The sequence below is a fragment of the Centroberyx gerrardi genome, chromosome 16 (assembly GCF_048128805.1).
Source record: "Centroberyx gerrardi isolate f3 chromosome 16, fCenGer3.hap1.cur.20231027, whole genome shotgun sequence".
NCBI lineage: Eukaryota > Metazoa > Chordata > Actinopteri > Beryciformes > Berycidae > Centroberyx > Centroberyx gerrardi.
The window spans coordinates 17456275-17468226 of NC_136012.1; the positions used below are offsets into that span (position 1 = coordinate 17456275).

General features: G+C 41.0%; 2 protein-coding genes across 2 annotated transcripts; one reads left to right on the plus strand and one right to left on the minus strand.

Annotated features, from left to right (window-relative positions):
* Window positions 1-47: 47 nt before the first annotated feature.
* yif1a (Yip1 interacting factor homolog A (S. cerevisiae)) lies at window positions 48-5736 on the minus strand. Its single transcript, XM_078289112.1, has 9 exons — window positions 5638-5736; window positions 5121-5178; window positions 4273-4517; window positions 3387-3491; window positions 2485-2563; window positions 2291-2348; window positions 2039-2194; window positions 1769-1862; window positions 48-862 (listed from the first exon to the last, which is right to left on the minus strand). Exons 2-9 carry the CDS (start codon window positions 5149-5151, stop codon window positions 704-706), a joined length of 927 nt encoding a protein of 308 aa, XP_078145238.1. The 5' UTR covers window positions 5152-5178; window positions 5638-5736; the 3' UTR covers window positions 48-703.
* A 2090-nt stretch (window positions 5737-7826) lies between these two features.
* On the plus strand, window positions 7827-11631 carry fosl1a (FOS like 1, AP-1 transcription factor subunit a). Its single transcript, XM_071917102.2, has 4 exons — window positions 7827-8242; window positions 8624-8881; window positions 10087-10194; window positions 10314-11631. The coding sequence occupies exons 1-4, from the start codon at window positions 8126-8128 to the stop codon at window positions 10881-10883; spliced, it is 1053 nt and encodes a 350-aa protein (XP_071773203.2). The 5' UTR covers window positions 7827-8125; the 3' UTR covers window positions 10884-11631.
* The last annotated feature ends 321 nt before the right edge of the window (window positions 11632-11952 follow it).

The window sequence follows — 11952 nt, forward strand, 5'->3', positions numbered from 1 at the left end:
AAACATATAGGCCTATATAGCCTTACAAAAACTGAGAAACAATGAAATTCAATACACAAAGCTTTATATATTTATTATTTTTTTCTACAAAAATCCAAACATTGTCATGCTCTGTCAAATTTTGATAAATAAAATCAAGGATTCATGAGAGAGATAATGCGGCAACATTACCATACCAGAAAACAGGTATTCCCATTTTGTGTTTAATATGCTATTTGTGTGTATGTGTGTGTGTGTGTGTGTGTGTGTTGGTGTGAATACTGAAAAGCATGTTGAGGGATATTATAAAAGAGGAAACTTGAAATGAATGTGTACCATTTAGAACTGTAATCAAACAAATCTTACAATGAAAGCCCTTGTCCCTCAAAGTTAGGTGGCCAAAACATAAGCATTTGTCAGTATTACACTCAATGTGGAAAACAAAAGCCTTCCAGTGAGACATTTTCTGTCTTGCACAAAACCCATTCACTGTGCTGGTAAATCAATGAAACCATTCTGTTATGAACACATCCATCCGACAAGCTTAACACACGCTACAGCTCAATATTGACTACATACGTTTTGAGCTGACGGACAAAACAGCGTAAAGGCAGGTGTACAAACAGTCACACTCAACAACCACATCTGTAGGTGGGCATCAACACGGGTTTTTTTTGGGGGGGGTCCAAGACATATGGACTTCAGGGTGACACACGCCTCACGGTCACCTGACCAGGTGAGAGGTTAACCAGTATATAATGATTGGCTGAAAGGCAGCGGTGGCCACGGTGATGTAAAGGCGGAGACGAGGTTTGGCACTTGCTCCAGCCCCCATGGAGTCAGAGGAGAGGGAGGAAAGGATCTTCATCTTCAGAGAGCGAACCTGTGGAGATTTTAACAGCTTTTTACTTTCAGGCCTTTTTACTTTTACTTTTTAATTCAGGCCTACTTGTTCTAAATATACAGTATATGGACACTTAATGCAATAACCTCCCGAAATAGTAGTCTCATTTCACAAAAGGTACACAGCACACAAGGAGGCTGGCAAGCTGACTTGATCCACGTTTTTAATTTTCAGAAGGGCAAAAATAGAACAGCAACAAATGTGGTTTGAATACGTCATCAGGTTTGCTCTGTACTGTGCAACCATCATCAGATGTGTTAAACAGATCATGTCCCTTATGTCCTTATTTAGTAATTAGTAAAATACTGTAGCATATATAGTTTGTCGTTCAGGTATTTTTAACTTTTAATTTGTTAAATAAAAATAGAAAAATCATTTGACATATAACAACGTAACAAGTGATACTGCTTGGAAGCTTGGATACTGTTTTGAGTTACTCCACAGGACACATCACATGATCTATTTAACACAGTTGTTGGCAGTTGCCTTGTAGAGAACAAACCTGATGAAGCTGTATGCAACACACATGTACTGCCTTCTTATTTTTGCACTTGTGGAAAAAAAAGATTATTAAACAAGTTAAGAGTTCAGCCCCCTTGTGTGTGGTGTACCTTTTGTCAGCTAAAGCACTGTTTTCTGATTTTTCTACACCCAAAGACAATGCCAATGACTGCTGTAGATAGGGCATTCATAGTTCTTTTAGTAAATAGACTGTGTTCAAAGATGATAAATGTCCAGTTTACAATAGTGCAACAGTGATATTTTCTAATTCAAAATGCCCACAAATTAGACTTAAATTGATCTGGGTTTAGAAACAAATCACTCCATTATAAATGCTTCAGATTCATAAGTACAGTGATAATAATAAGGATTCAAAATACTTACAATAAAGAACATAAGGGCACAAGAGGACCAGGCAAGAGCCACAAAATAACCGTCACTGCCGAACAGTAAGCCACACAGCACTGTGAAGATCATCCTGCAGGAAAGATGGAAACAAATGTGTCAATAAAATCTCAAACAGCCGCAACATCAATTCGAAATACAGTTCACACTGGCTATGCTATGCTTCAAAATTCCCAATTTACAAAAGTACTTTTTAAACTTAGATTTGAATCGGAATGATTTGCATCCCAAGTGCAGCACAACCCTTACCCAACATATTTGTATCCGCTGTAGGCGATGAGATCAAAGGTGGAGAGGTCAGTGTGAACTGTCAGCAGGTACAAACTGAGCAGCATCACCAAGACCTCAATGATGACCCACACAAGAGCAGTGCTGGCACACAACCCTAGCACCTCTGGACTGAACCTGAAAGACAAGACAAGACATTGCTTATTTAAATTACTTGATACCAATACATTTATTTGTAGTTGGAAGTAAATTAGACGAGGAAAAAGTATTCACCTTTTTTGAATGCCGAGGGCCATTCCAGCAAGTAAAATGTAGGTAATGAAAGCCATTGCTAAAAGAAAAAAAGTACAGTCAATATAGAAAACAGGCATCCCAAAATGCTCTGCTGTTGATAGTTTCTTATTTAGCTCAAGTTAAAAGGTTGTTGGCCTTTAAAATTCAGCTTTACATACAGTAGATTAACTTACTTGGTATGTAAAGATCCGGTGCGTTCACATCGTGTCTTGGTGTCAGTGGAGTGTCCCGATGGTAACGAACTTCCCAGTCCTAGCAGGAACATACAAATGCACATCACATTACAAAATGTAACAAAGTGTTGACCAGACCGGGGTCAGAAAGCATTTGCAAATAATTCTTGGTGTTTGTTTTAACCTGTTTGGATTACCAGATGGGTCGGGTTTGCTTACATGAAACAATACAATGAGAGCCAAAGTTTAGACAATCGCAGGAACGCATTTGAGTCAATTTAATCCTCGTGGGGAAATTAAGTAATTGCAGCAGTGGAGGATATAATATAAATAGGCCAAATACAGAGTATGACAATACAACAATTACTGCAAAAGAACAAACTGAGGCCAGTAGAACAAATAAATACAGATTAAGTGTCTTCTTTAGTATACTTTTCTGTGTTGACACTTTCTGACCATGCAGTAAACCCCACCCATCTGGTATTCCAAGCACGTAAAAAAAAAACCACTGCAAATTATTTGTGAATACTATTTGACCCTGGTGTTGTATAGACTTACAGTTCTCACTCAGTGTAATCCATACATTATCAGGGCACAGAATGTTTGGAGTGGTGACTTAATTTACAATCTGTATAAGTAGTGTGTGGGAATTACTTGATTTGACTGTGCTTCTACATCTGCACCGTCAATCACAGTTACAATGTTTATAAACAAAGCACTGACATATGCCGGAGCAGTGATTAGTGTCTGATTATCTTATTTGCATGGCTTGAATGTGATAAGTGGTTGAAGCTACGATACCAGAAAAAAAAATTTCACACATGTCCTTAACTGTTAAATGTTTTGTATCATCCCGTACATTGATGTGGAACAATGTCTTAAGGGATAAATGCCTTGATTACCTGATGCGTATATGGGAACATGAGGAGCATAAGTTTCTTCATGACATATCTGGTGTCGACAGCAAAGAAGTATTTCAGCTTGTTCACAGACATGAATCTGCCGATCTGAAAGGAAGAGCAAGGGCAAAAATTAACTTCACTCATGAGAAGTGCAAGTCTGCCAAAGTTAATAAGCAGAGTTGAGTCACAATAATTCTTAGAGTCAGCTACTCTTGCCTTCATGACTGTGCATAACTTTAGCTTGGCACACAGTGCATGATTTCATAACCAACTAAGTACCAAAGTTGCCATTTCAGTAGAACAAAATCAGTTTCATTTATGTGCCTTCCACTGGCAATATACATTTAAATTGTACTTCTTCCCTTATTGTGGGGAAACTGTGTAGGGAAACTCAATAACTGTTATTTCAATAATAGAAATTTATACCAGAGAATGGTCCGCTTGCTTGAAAACCTATCCACTAAAAATTATACCCCTTACCCCCACATTTAAGTATCAGCTGCATGTGAGGCTCTGGATGTGGGAGAGGCAATATAAGGGAAAGGAGTAATGGAGAGTAGCTGAAAGACAGAAATGGTTTAACTGCTCCTGGGAGGTGATCTGTGTGTCACTGAAAGCAGTTATGTGTGTGGTTCTCTATCTTCCACACCGTTAAATCATAGCCTTGTGAAAGCAAGAGTCACTTTTGTCGAAATATGTAATTACAAAGTGGCAGGAGAAGTGACACCGGACTGAAAGCAAACATCTGCTTATTCAAAGTTGCAAAATGAACCATGATTTTTGAGATGGTTCTAATACACATTAAATTGCATAATTATTCATGGGTTACCCCGACACACACACACCGTATTTAAAGGCACGCTATTAAGAACCTGCAGTTTCTCACCTCTTTGTTTACCATATCCTTTCCCTGGTTGGCCAAGGAAGAGCCATACATCATTGCAGCATTGGCCATTGGGTCGGCAAACAGGTTGTTCACCTCAGCACCCCCCTGAGGGGCACCTGTAGGTCCTCCCATATTGTACCCAGGAGTGTAGTATCCCTGACTGTTCATTGGTGGCGTTGAGGAGCTGGTGTCCTCAAACAGGAGGGGGTCTCCTGTGGGGGGAGCTGCGCGAGCTCTTGGCTTTGCTGGCAAGAGGATGGACACAACAGACTAAATGGCGTGCATTGAATTATAGTTATATCAAGGGAAATCTAAGCAATGTCACTTTAATGTTACATGATGCAGTTGGTAGGTTAATTAATATGTATAACAGTATAAAGATAAATGAGTTCATTTGTCAATCCTTTTATCTAAGACAGTTCAATATATATTTTTGGAAAGAAAAAGTCCCTCCCAAAGCTAGAGATCAGAGAAACATAGCTCTGACCTGTGCTGTCAAGAGACAAAACAAGGAGCTGCTAAATGGACAATGAATGGAGACTTACAAGAAATGTACTTAGTTTCACTGCATCTACTTTCCCTGTAAAATCACCCTTAGTACTGTGACTGTGTCCTCAGTTTGTCTTCCATTCCCTGTCAGATGAACAGCTCCAAGATTTACTATCTTGATGACACCAGTAGTTAGGTGAGTCTTATATCTCGTGTCTTGTTTTTGAAAGAACTTGTGCATGCTCACAGATTTATTCTAAAATGTCCCACAAAATTGGATGCCAAGTGGAATCTAAAGGTTACCACTTTTATTAAGTGACAAATTATTAGTTGTATGTGTTATGTGATCTTTAACTTACTTGCTCGATACCCATGCTGTGGCAGGTCCATTGTAGCATACACTGACGTTGACGTTAGCTTAAAGCAAAAACAATATAACGTTTAATGCCAACTTAGTTACTTCATATCAACTATTTTTGCTAGCTAGCTAGCTGGGTTAGCTAAACGTCCAAGCAATGGGATGTTTTGGCCCAGCTACTGCTAGATAACTTAATGTAACATAGGTAAGTTATCGCTAAAACGTTGGCCTGCGACACTTTTTATGCTAATATTAGCCAACTAGCCAGCTAATAATACTATACAACACTAAGTTCTTTGTAGGCTAACGTTAACCACTTTTGCTACCAGTTATGTAGCTTAATGTTAGCTAGCTAGCTGGACATGCTAATAACATGATATTATCAACAGAGAGGGGACAGAACAGGACACTTGACAGAAATGCATTGAACGACAGTGATAAAAAGGTCGGTACGACTTGTCCGAGGAATAACGTTATAATTAAGAAGTAATTAACAACAGCGATAGCACTTCACTTACCTGCCCAGCTAACGTTGGTAGCCACTACGTGGATATCCGACAGCTAATCCCACCCATCGGATGTGGTTGGTTGCCTTGACTGTGCCTGCGTGGCAGAAAGCGATGTAAGTACAACCGAGCTTCACGTTCCGGGGTAAAGTTTGCTTTGAGCAAGTCTGTTTTTCTCCCATGGAGGTATTATATTATCCTCCTCCATCCTTAACTATAGCTGGGGAAACCGCAAACCTGATTAGCAGCGAAGGGGGTATTTCACACTTTAGAGAACACTTTATTTGGATGGTGTCACTCACAAGTCACAACGTAATATTTGCCTTAATTAAAGACGTCGTCAATTGATAATACAATTAACATAATGACTAAACTAGGTTACATATAATGCATATCATGTCCACAAAACATCATAGGGACAGTCAGCTCGATACAGGCCTGTTCATCAGTTCAGAAACTACACTGTAATCACAATAAATTAGTTTGGTTTTATCAAGAATCTGATCAATTAAATGCAATTTTACAAAGGGTTTCACTCCCTAAATCTAAATGTAATGTAAGTGTTTCTGGTAGGAGGGTGCTGCTATGCATACCCTCTGTGAAGTGTGTGTGTGTTTGTGGGTGGGTGGGTGGGTGGGTGGGTGGGTGTGTGAGTGTGGGTGGTTAGTTGAATGCAGTAGAGATTTGAGGGTGAGTAAGTGGTTATGGGAATGCTGTTACTGTTAACCACATATCCCCCTTGTAATTAACTTCTGTGGGAAAATGTGTAGGAAAACAACAACTTACCAGCAACTCCCAGGTGTAAACATGTTTACCTGTGTGAACGTGAAACACACCATTGCTTAAATTGCTTAAAAATAACATGTGTCCTCAGCAGACCATTCCAGGTCAAATGAAAGTTGAAAAAAATCAGCCAGCTGATGCATGAGGGCAAAGGGAAAGAGACAGGCAGCCAGCAGCATGTCCTGACATGTCATTTAGAGACACAGGCAGTGTGTCATCGTTGCATTCCTGAGGCCTTAGTCACACACTATTCACCTTTACCCCATATTCTTCTCATGATACCATCAAATCCAGAGAGAAAAAAGATCCTGCATGCGTTCCTCATTATAACTGGCGGGAATATTGTTGGAATCTGAAACAGGAGTCAGCAGTCAAATAGATCAATGAGCAACAAGTAGCCTACAATAAAATGGTGAGCTGCTGGCAGTCTCAGTTTTCATCCACTGTTGTCAATATTTCCATGCCTTTGGTGGTGTTCAGAGACAAAAGCCACAAGAGTGCTATTTATCAATCTCTAAATGGATGAGGATGATTAATCTCCACTGTGCAATGTTGTCTTTTTGCCAAAAAACGGTCTCTTTCTTGAGTGGACTTGTAACAGTCTTTGTAACCAAATGATTGACTCTTCTGACAATTGACAGTCCTAATCCCCTGGAGATGTATTAGTAGTAATGTGAGAAATTGATGCAACAGTCAGCAGCAAGGAGGAGCCAGCCGATGCCGGGAACTCTGTCCTGAGGGAGTGCAAGGTCAGCAGCTGTTGTGACAGACTGAGCTCACCGAATCTGCCATGCATTTTTTGAATCCCCTCTATATTTCAGGCTATATTGTGCTTGCGCGTGAAAGAGCCGTTGAGACGGATGGTGAAATAACTCAACAGCGTTGTGCTGATCCACTGACTCATCTCCACAGGCATGTGCTCACTGAAGTGGTTTATAAAGTAAGAGTGACTGCCAAACCCTCAGCACAATTAGGCACAAACCGCCAGAGGTTTGCCTACGCTTCATTATATATTTTATAACTTGTCCTGTAGTCTAACTGGCAGCTTGGGGTTGTTTACCTGTTAGGCTATAAGCCCAAACAATTCCATTTTTTCTATATTGGTGCTGTCATGTCTCATTATAACAGAAAAACTGTTGGTGCCATAATAAAATGACTCAGAGCCACATAATGAGACTGAGAACATAACAATACTCTACTATACATTAAAGCAGCAGCAGCCTGGAGGCCATGAGGTGACCTGTCTACTCTGTCAAAGGAATCCCGGGACACTCTCTGGAGAGGAAAGTCTCACCATATATGGTCACATACGTCATGACACGTGGTGAGTTTCGTGCTCGAGAGCAGACAACACTATTTCCCGTAAGCGAGGAGGGGCGTGGAAAATATATAGTAGCGCTTTAAGAGTTTATGATCTTACAATCATTCCCAGACATTCGCTTCAAGCTGCATGACTAAGCACGAGAGGAAGTGCTGAAAGTCAATTTCGGAGGTTTTTGGACTATTTCAAAAAAACGTGCGGCGACCTTTCCTTCCTTGTTCCCCCTTGAAGACGCGCTCGTTTGGACTCTACCGATTTACCGCAATAAGGTGGGCTTACCCCGCGTTTGAATTAACTAGCGAGACTCAATCCGAAAGTCAGTTTCGTGAAACCTGTAGGCTACAGGCCCAGCTGGATCAAATTTGCTTCAGCGGGATAACTATTTAAACAGCAGAGATGTATCGAAACTTTGGGAATCAGGGAAGAGGCAACCCGCCTTATACCGGCAGCGACTCTGGGTCAAGCCCCGTGTCCCTGGGCAGCAGCAGCACCTCCACCACACAACAGGAGCAGGTAGGTGTGCCTCTACATCCCAGTCAGGACTCAAGTCAGTGTAACGGAATAGAAAAAATAGCTGAATGTGAAAGCTGAAAAGTTGGGAATTTAAGGCTACAATAAAGTAGGTCTGTAAAGGTGAAAATGTCACATGATAGGAATTGTATGTATAGAAGTTATTGTATTGTAAGAATGTATGTCACTGAAAAGTAAAAGGTTAGAGTTCACAGTATTCTCTATACAGAAACCCATCTGCATCTTTGTTATTTATATTTTACTTTATCTTGCATTTAGACTATAGAACCCATATGGAGCCTTGTTATTGATCAGATGTTGGATTTACTGCTTCTTCTGGTTCCTCCACTGACTTAATCCCCACTTTTTTATCTGTTTTTACAGAAATTTACGATGGCTAGTAGCAGTCAGTTTGTCCCAAGTCTCAATGCCATCACAACCAACCAGGACCTCCAGTGGCTGGTCCAGCCGTCCCTCATGCCTCCGCCGGGCCCCTCTCGATCCCCGCGGCCCCCTTACCCGGGTCTGGCTGGGGTCCGGCCCCTGGCTCACAATCCCTCCCAGCCACACCTTTTCCGACCAGGGGTCATCAGAGCAGCTGCCAACTCTACAGGGTCGACGAGACGCAGGACCGACGACCATGTAAGAGAACAGTCTTTAGATAACAGAGTCTGGAACTTTTTAAAGGTATATACTGCCTGAAAAACATGTTTTGAGGTGACCTTGCTGATTGTGGACGTGGGGTGTCTCTACTGTCTGAAGAGTCACACTAGTCCATCTGAAAGAAAATGAAGAAGGCCCTCCTCAGATTGAGTTTCTTCTACTACGCATATCTACTGTAGAAGTGTGGACAGTGGCTCAATCATCAATGTGTCATTAATGCGTAATATCCTGTAATACTCTGTGACACAGCTGCGCAATTTCCTTTAGACTTGCACAGCAGAATGAGGAATAAACGTTATTTAGAGGATTTTTTGTTAAATTGTTAATAATTGAAAGGACGATTTTGACACTCCAGAGGCAGAAGCCCACTGTTTATCTTTGATAGTGTTTACCTTGAGGGCATGTTGACACAGTGAACTTGTCACCTGTGACGTTGTTTGTGAAGTTCTGCTTTTTGTCAGCAGAGCAATGTTAAAGTTAACAGCGATGTTAAGCTGATCAGCCGGTTCGACGTAACTTTAACCTCTTAAACTAAAAACAGACAGAAGAATACTTGAGCCATCACCATGTGAGCCTGGCTCCAATGATGCTTCATCCACCTTAATGCCATTCTTTTTTTTTTTCAGTGCTGGTTTCAGTCACACTATGGCACGTATGCCCGTTCCGGTTTTGTTCTTGGAGTTGTAATTTCATGGTACAGGAAGTGAACTATCATGTGACTCATAGGGGCAAGTCATTTTCTATGACTCACACCTGAGTCACGCCTAGGGTCTGAGTGTGACTCATCATCCTGAAAGGGCGGGAAATATTGGCTGAACAGTAATTATTCATTCAGTAAAGCGTCGGATGGAATCGGAGTTAGGGTTACAACAGGACAAAGGCTCAGACGTTTCAAAATCGTTGAGACACCATGAATGTTTGACTGTGATGACTAAGTGTGTACACATGGTGGTGGTATTTCTCCTGTGTCATGTTGCTCAGTAGACTCACATCAAGTCTCCTTTCACAAGTGCTGCTTTGAAATGAGTTTACCCAAAGCAAGGAGGTTAAACAAACTCCAGACATCAAGTGGAGTGTGTTATGTAACAGTTCTGCCATTTCACTCCACCCAGCAAGTATGTGCTTTTTGTTAATTAGCCTATTTTACTTCATCTAATCTTTTTTTCTCCTCTTTCCATTCAAAGTTATCCCCAGAAGAGATGGAGAGACGCAGAGTAAGGAGAGAGCGGAATAAGCTGGCTGCTGCAAAGTGTCGCAATCGTCGCCGGGAGCTGACAGACACACTGCAAGGCGTGAGTGAACATTGCACAAAATGCCATAATGTCGATGCTTGCAATTATTAAGTATTTGTCACAGTCAGGCGTGAGGAAATTCACAGATGTCTGTCTTTCTTTCCTTTCTCCTGGTGCAGGAGACTGACGAGTTGGAAGGTGAAAAGTCCCGTTTGCAGAAGGAAATAGCTGAACTGCAGAAGGAGAAAGACAAGCTTGAGCTGGTCCTGGAGGCTCACCGTCCCATTTGTAAAATCGAGGACTCTGATTCAGATTCGGACCCGCGGCCGGCTCTCTCCTCCCTGGGAGGCATCAAAATGGAACCGAGGGACCCCAACCACCCCGGGCCCTCGACAAAACCTCACGCAAAGCTGGAGAAGCCCAAACCAAAGATTACCATCCCCACCAAGCCGGTGACATCATCTGCCTCCACTGCTGCACATGAATCAGAGTCGCTCCACACCCCGATCCTCCTGTCTACTCCGTCTCTCACTCCGTTCACGGCTAGTTTGGTCTTCACCTACCCCTCCGCCTCTTCAGACACCAGTGCCTCTGTTCCGACCCAAGCTACCTCGCCGTCTTCTCTGCATCCGGCTAATGCCCAGCAGTCTCGAAACCCCCAGCCCTGTGGCATAGCTCATCGCCGCAGCAGCAGCAGCGGTGACCAATCAGATCACTCCCTGCACTCCCCTACCATCCTCACACTGTGATTGACAGCCCTGTCATCTTGGCACAACACTAATGTTCGGTCCTGACGTAGTCACACTGCATGACAAAAAAAAAAGACATGACGGCATTGAAAGGGATGATTGTGATAACTGTTTCAAAATGAAATAGTTCTAGCTAAGTGCATCTGCTACATTTCATCTTTTTTAGGATGTTGATACAGTAGTTAGATAATATGCAAATTAGTGGCATTATCTGGATATGATTGTTACACTCTTTTTACATAATATTTTATATAAATATATGTCCTCTATATTTGTAATTTGAAAACCTATAAGGTTGCATAAGGAGTATGCTTGAAGAAAATAAATGTATGAATGGATTTGTGAAAGCAAAGCATGCTGAATATATTCTCATATTCCAAAGCTTTTTGGAAATAATTGTGATAACTCAATCTCATAATACATAAAACCATGTTACATCGTTACATCTTGTTATGTAACACTTTATAAATGTCCTCACTATGGAAAATAGAGTACCTGCAAATAAATGGTTCTCAGTTTTCTATGAATGTTTTAAGAATCCTAATATTAACTAAGCAATTGATAGACCACTAAGGCTGGGCCGTAGGAGTTAATATAGATTCTATAATCATGTATTTATTTTTGAGAGTGTAATATATTTTTGATAATGTTTTTTCTCTGACTAATGAATTGTTTTGGTGGGCAGTGCCTTACTTTTACCTTTTGTCAAAGCTGTACTATTTCAGAGACAATAATAAAAAAAAAAAACGTTGAGAAGTGTGTGCAATTTGTGATGCAACGTTATTAGTAAACCACCACAAAAATATTCTGAGGATAAGATTAGACAGAAATGCAACATAAAATGAACAGTAATTTAAGATTTTTAAACACTGTAGAGTGAACATTGAGACACCAGACTAAACACAACCTGAAAAGTAAAACTACTACCAGTCAATGAAAGGGTTTAATGGCTGTAGAGGACATGTAAAGAACAGAATAATATATACTGAGGAACTGATGAACCGCACTGTGCCTCTGATCTGTAAACACTGTGTTCTCTGTTACTCCATTTAAAAAATGAAGTGAATCT

Bases quoted from the DNA above. Each gene is read 5' to 3' on its own strand.
- fosl1a (XM_071917102.2), top strand. From the start codon at position 8,126: ATGTATCGAAACTTTGGGAATCAGGGAAGAGGCAACCCGCCTTATACC. The intron at 8,243-8,623 runs GTAGGTGTGCCT...CTGTTTTTACAG, and splicing joins CCACCACACAACAGGAGCAG to AAATTTACGATGGCTAGTAG. The intron at 10,195-10,313 runs GTGAGTGAACAT...CTCCTGGTGCAG, and splicing joins TGACAGACACACTGCAAGGC to GAGACTGACGAGTTGGAAGG.
- yif1a (XM_078289112.1), bottom strand. From the start codon at position 5,151: ATGGACCTGCCACAGCATGGGTATCGAGCAA. The intron at 2,564-3,386 runs GTAATCAAGGCA...TGTTCCTGCTAG, and splicing joins TGTTCCCATATACGCATCAG to GACTGGGAAGTTCGTTACCA. The intron at 2,195-2,290 runs GTGAATACTTTT...CTTGTCTTTCAG, and splicing joins GCCCTCGGCATTCAAAAAAG to GTTCAGTCCAGAGGTGCTAG.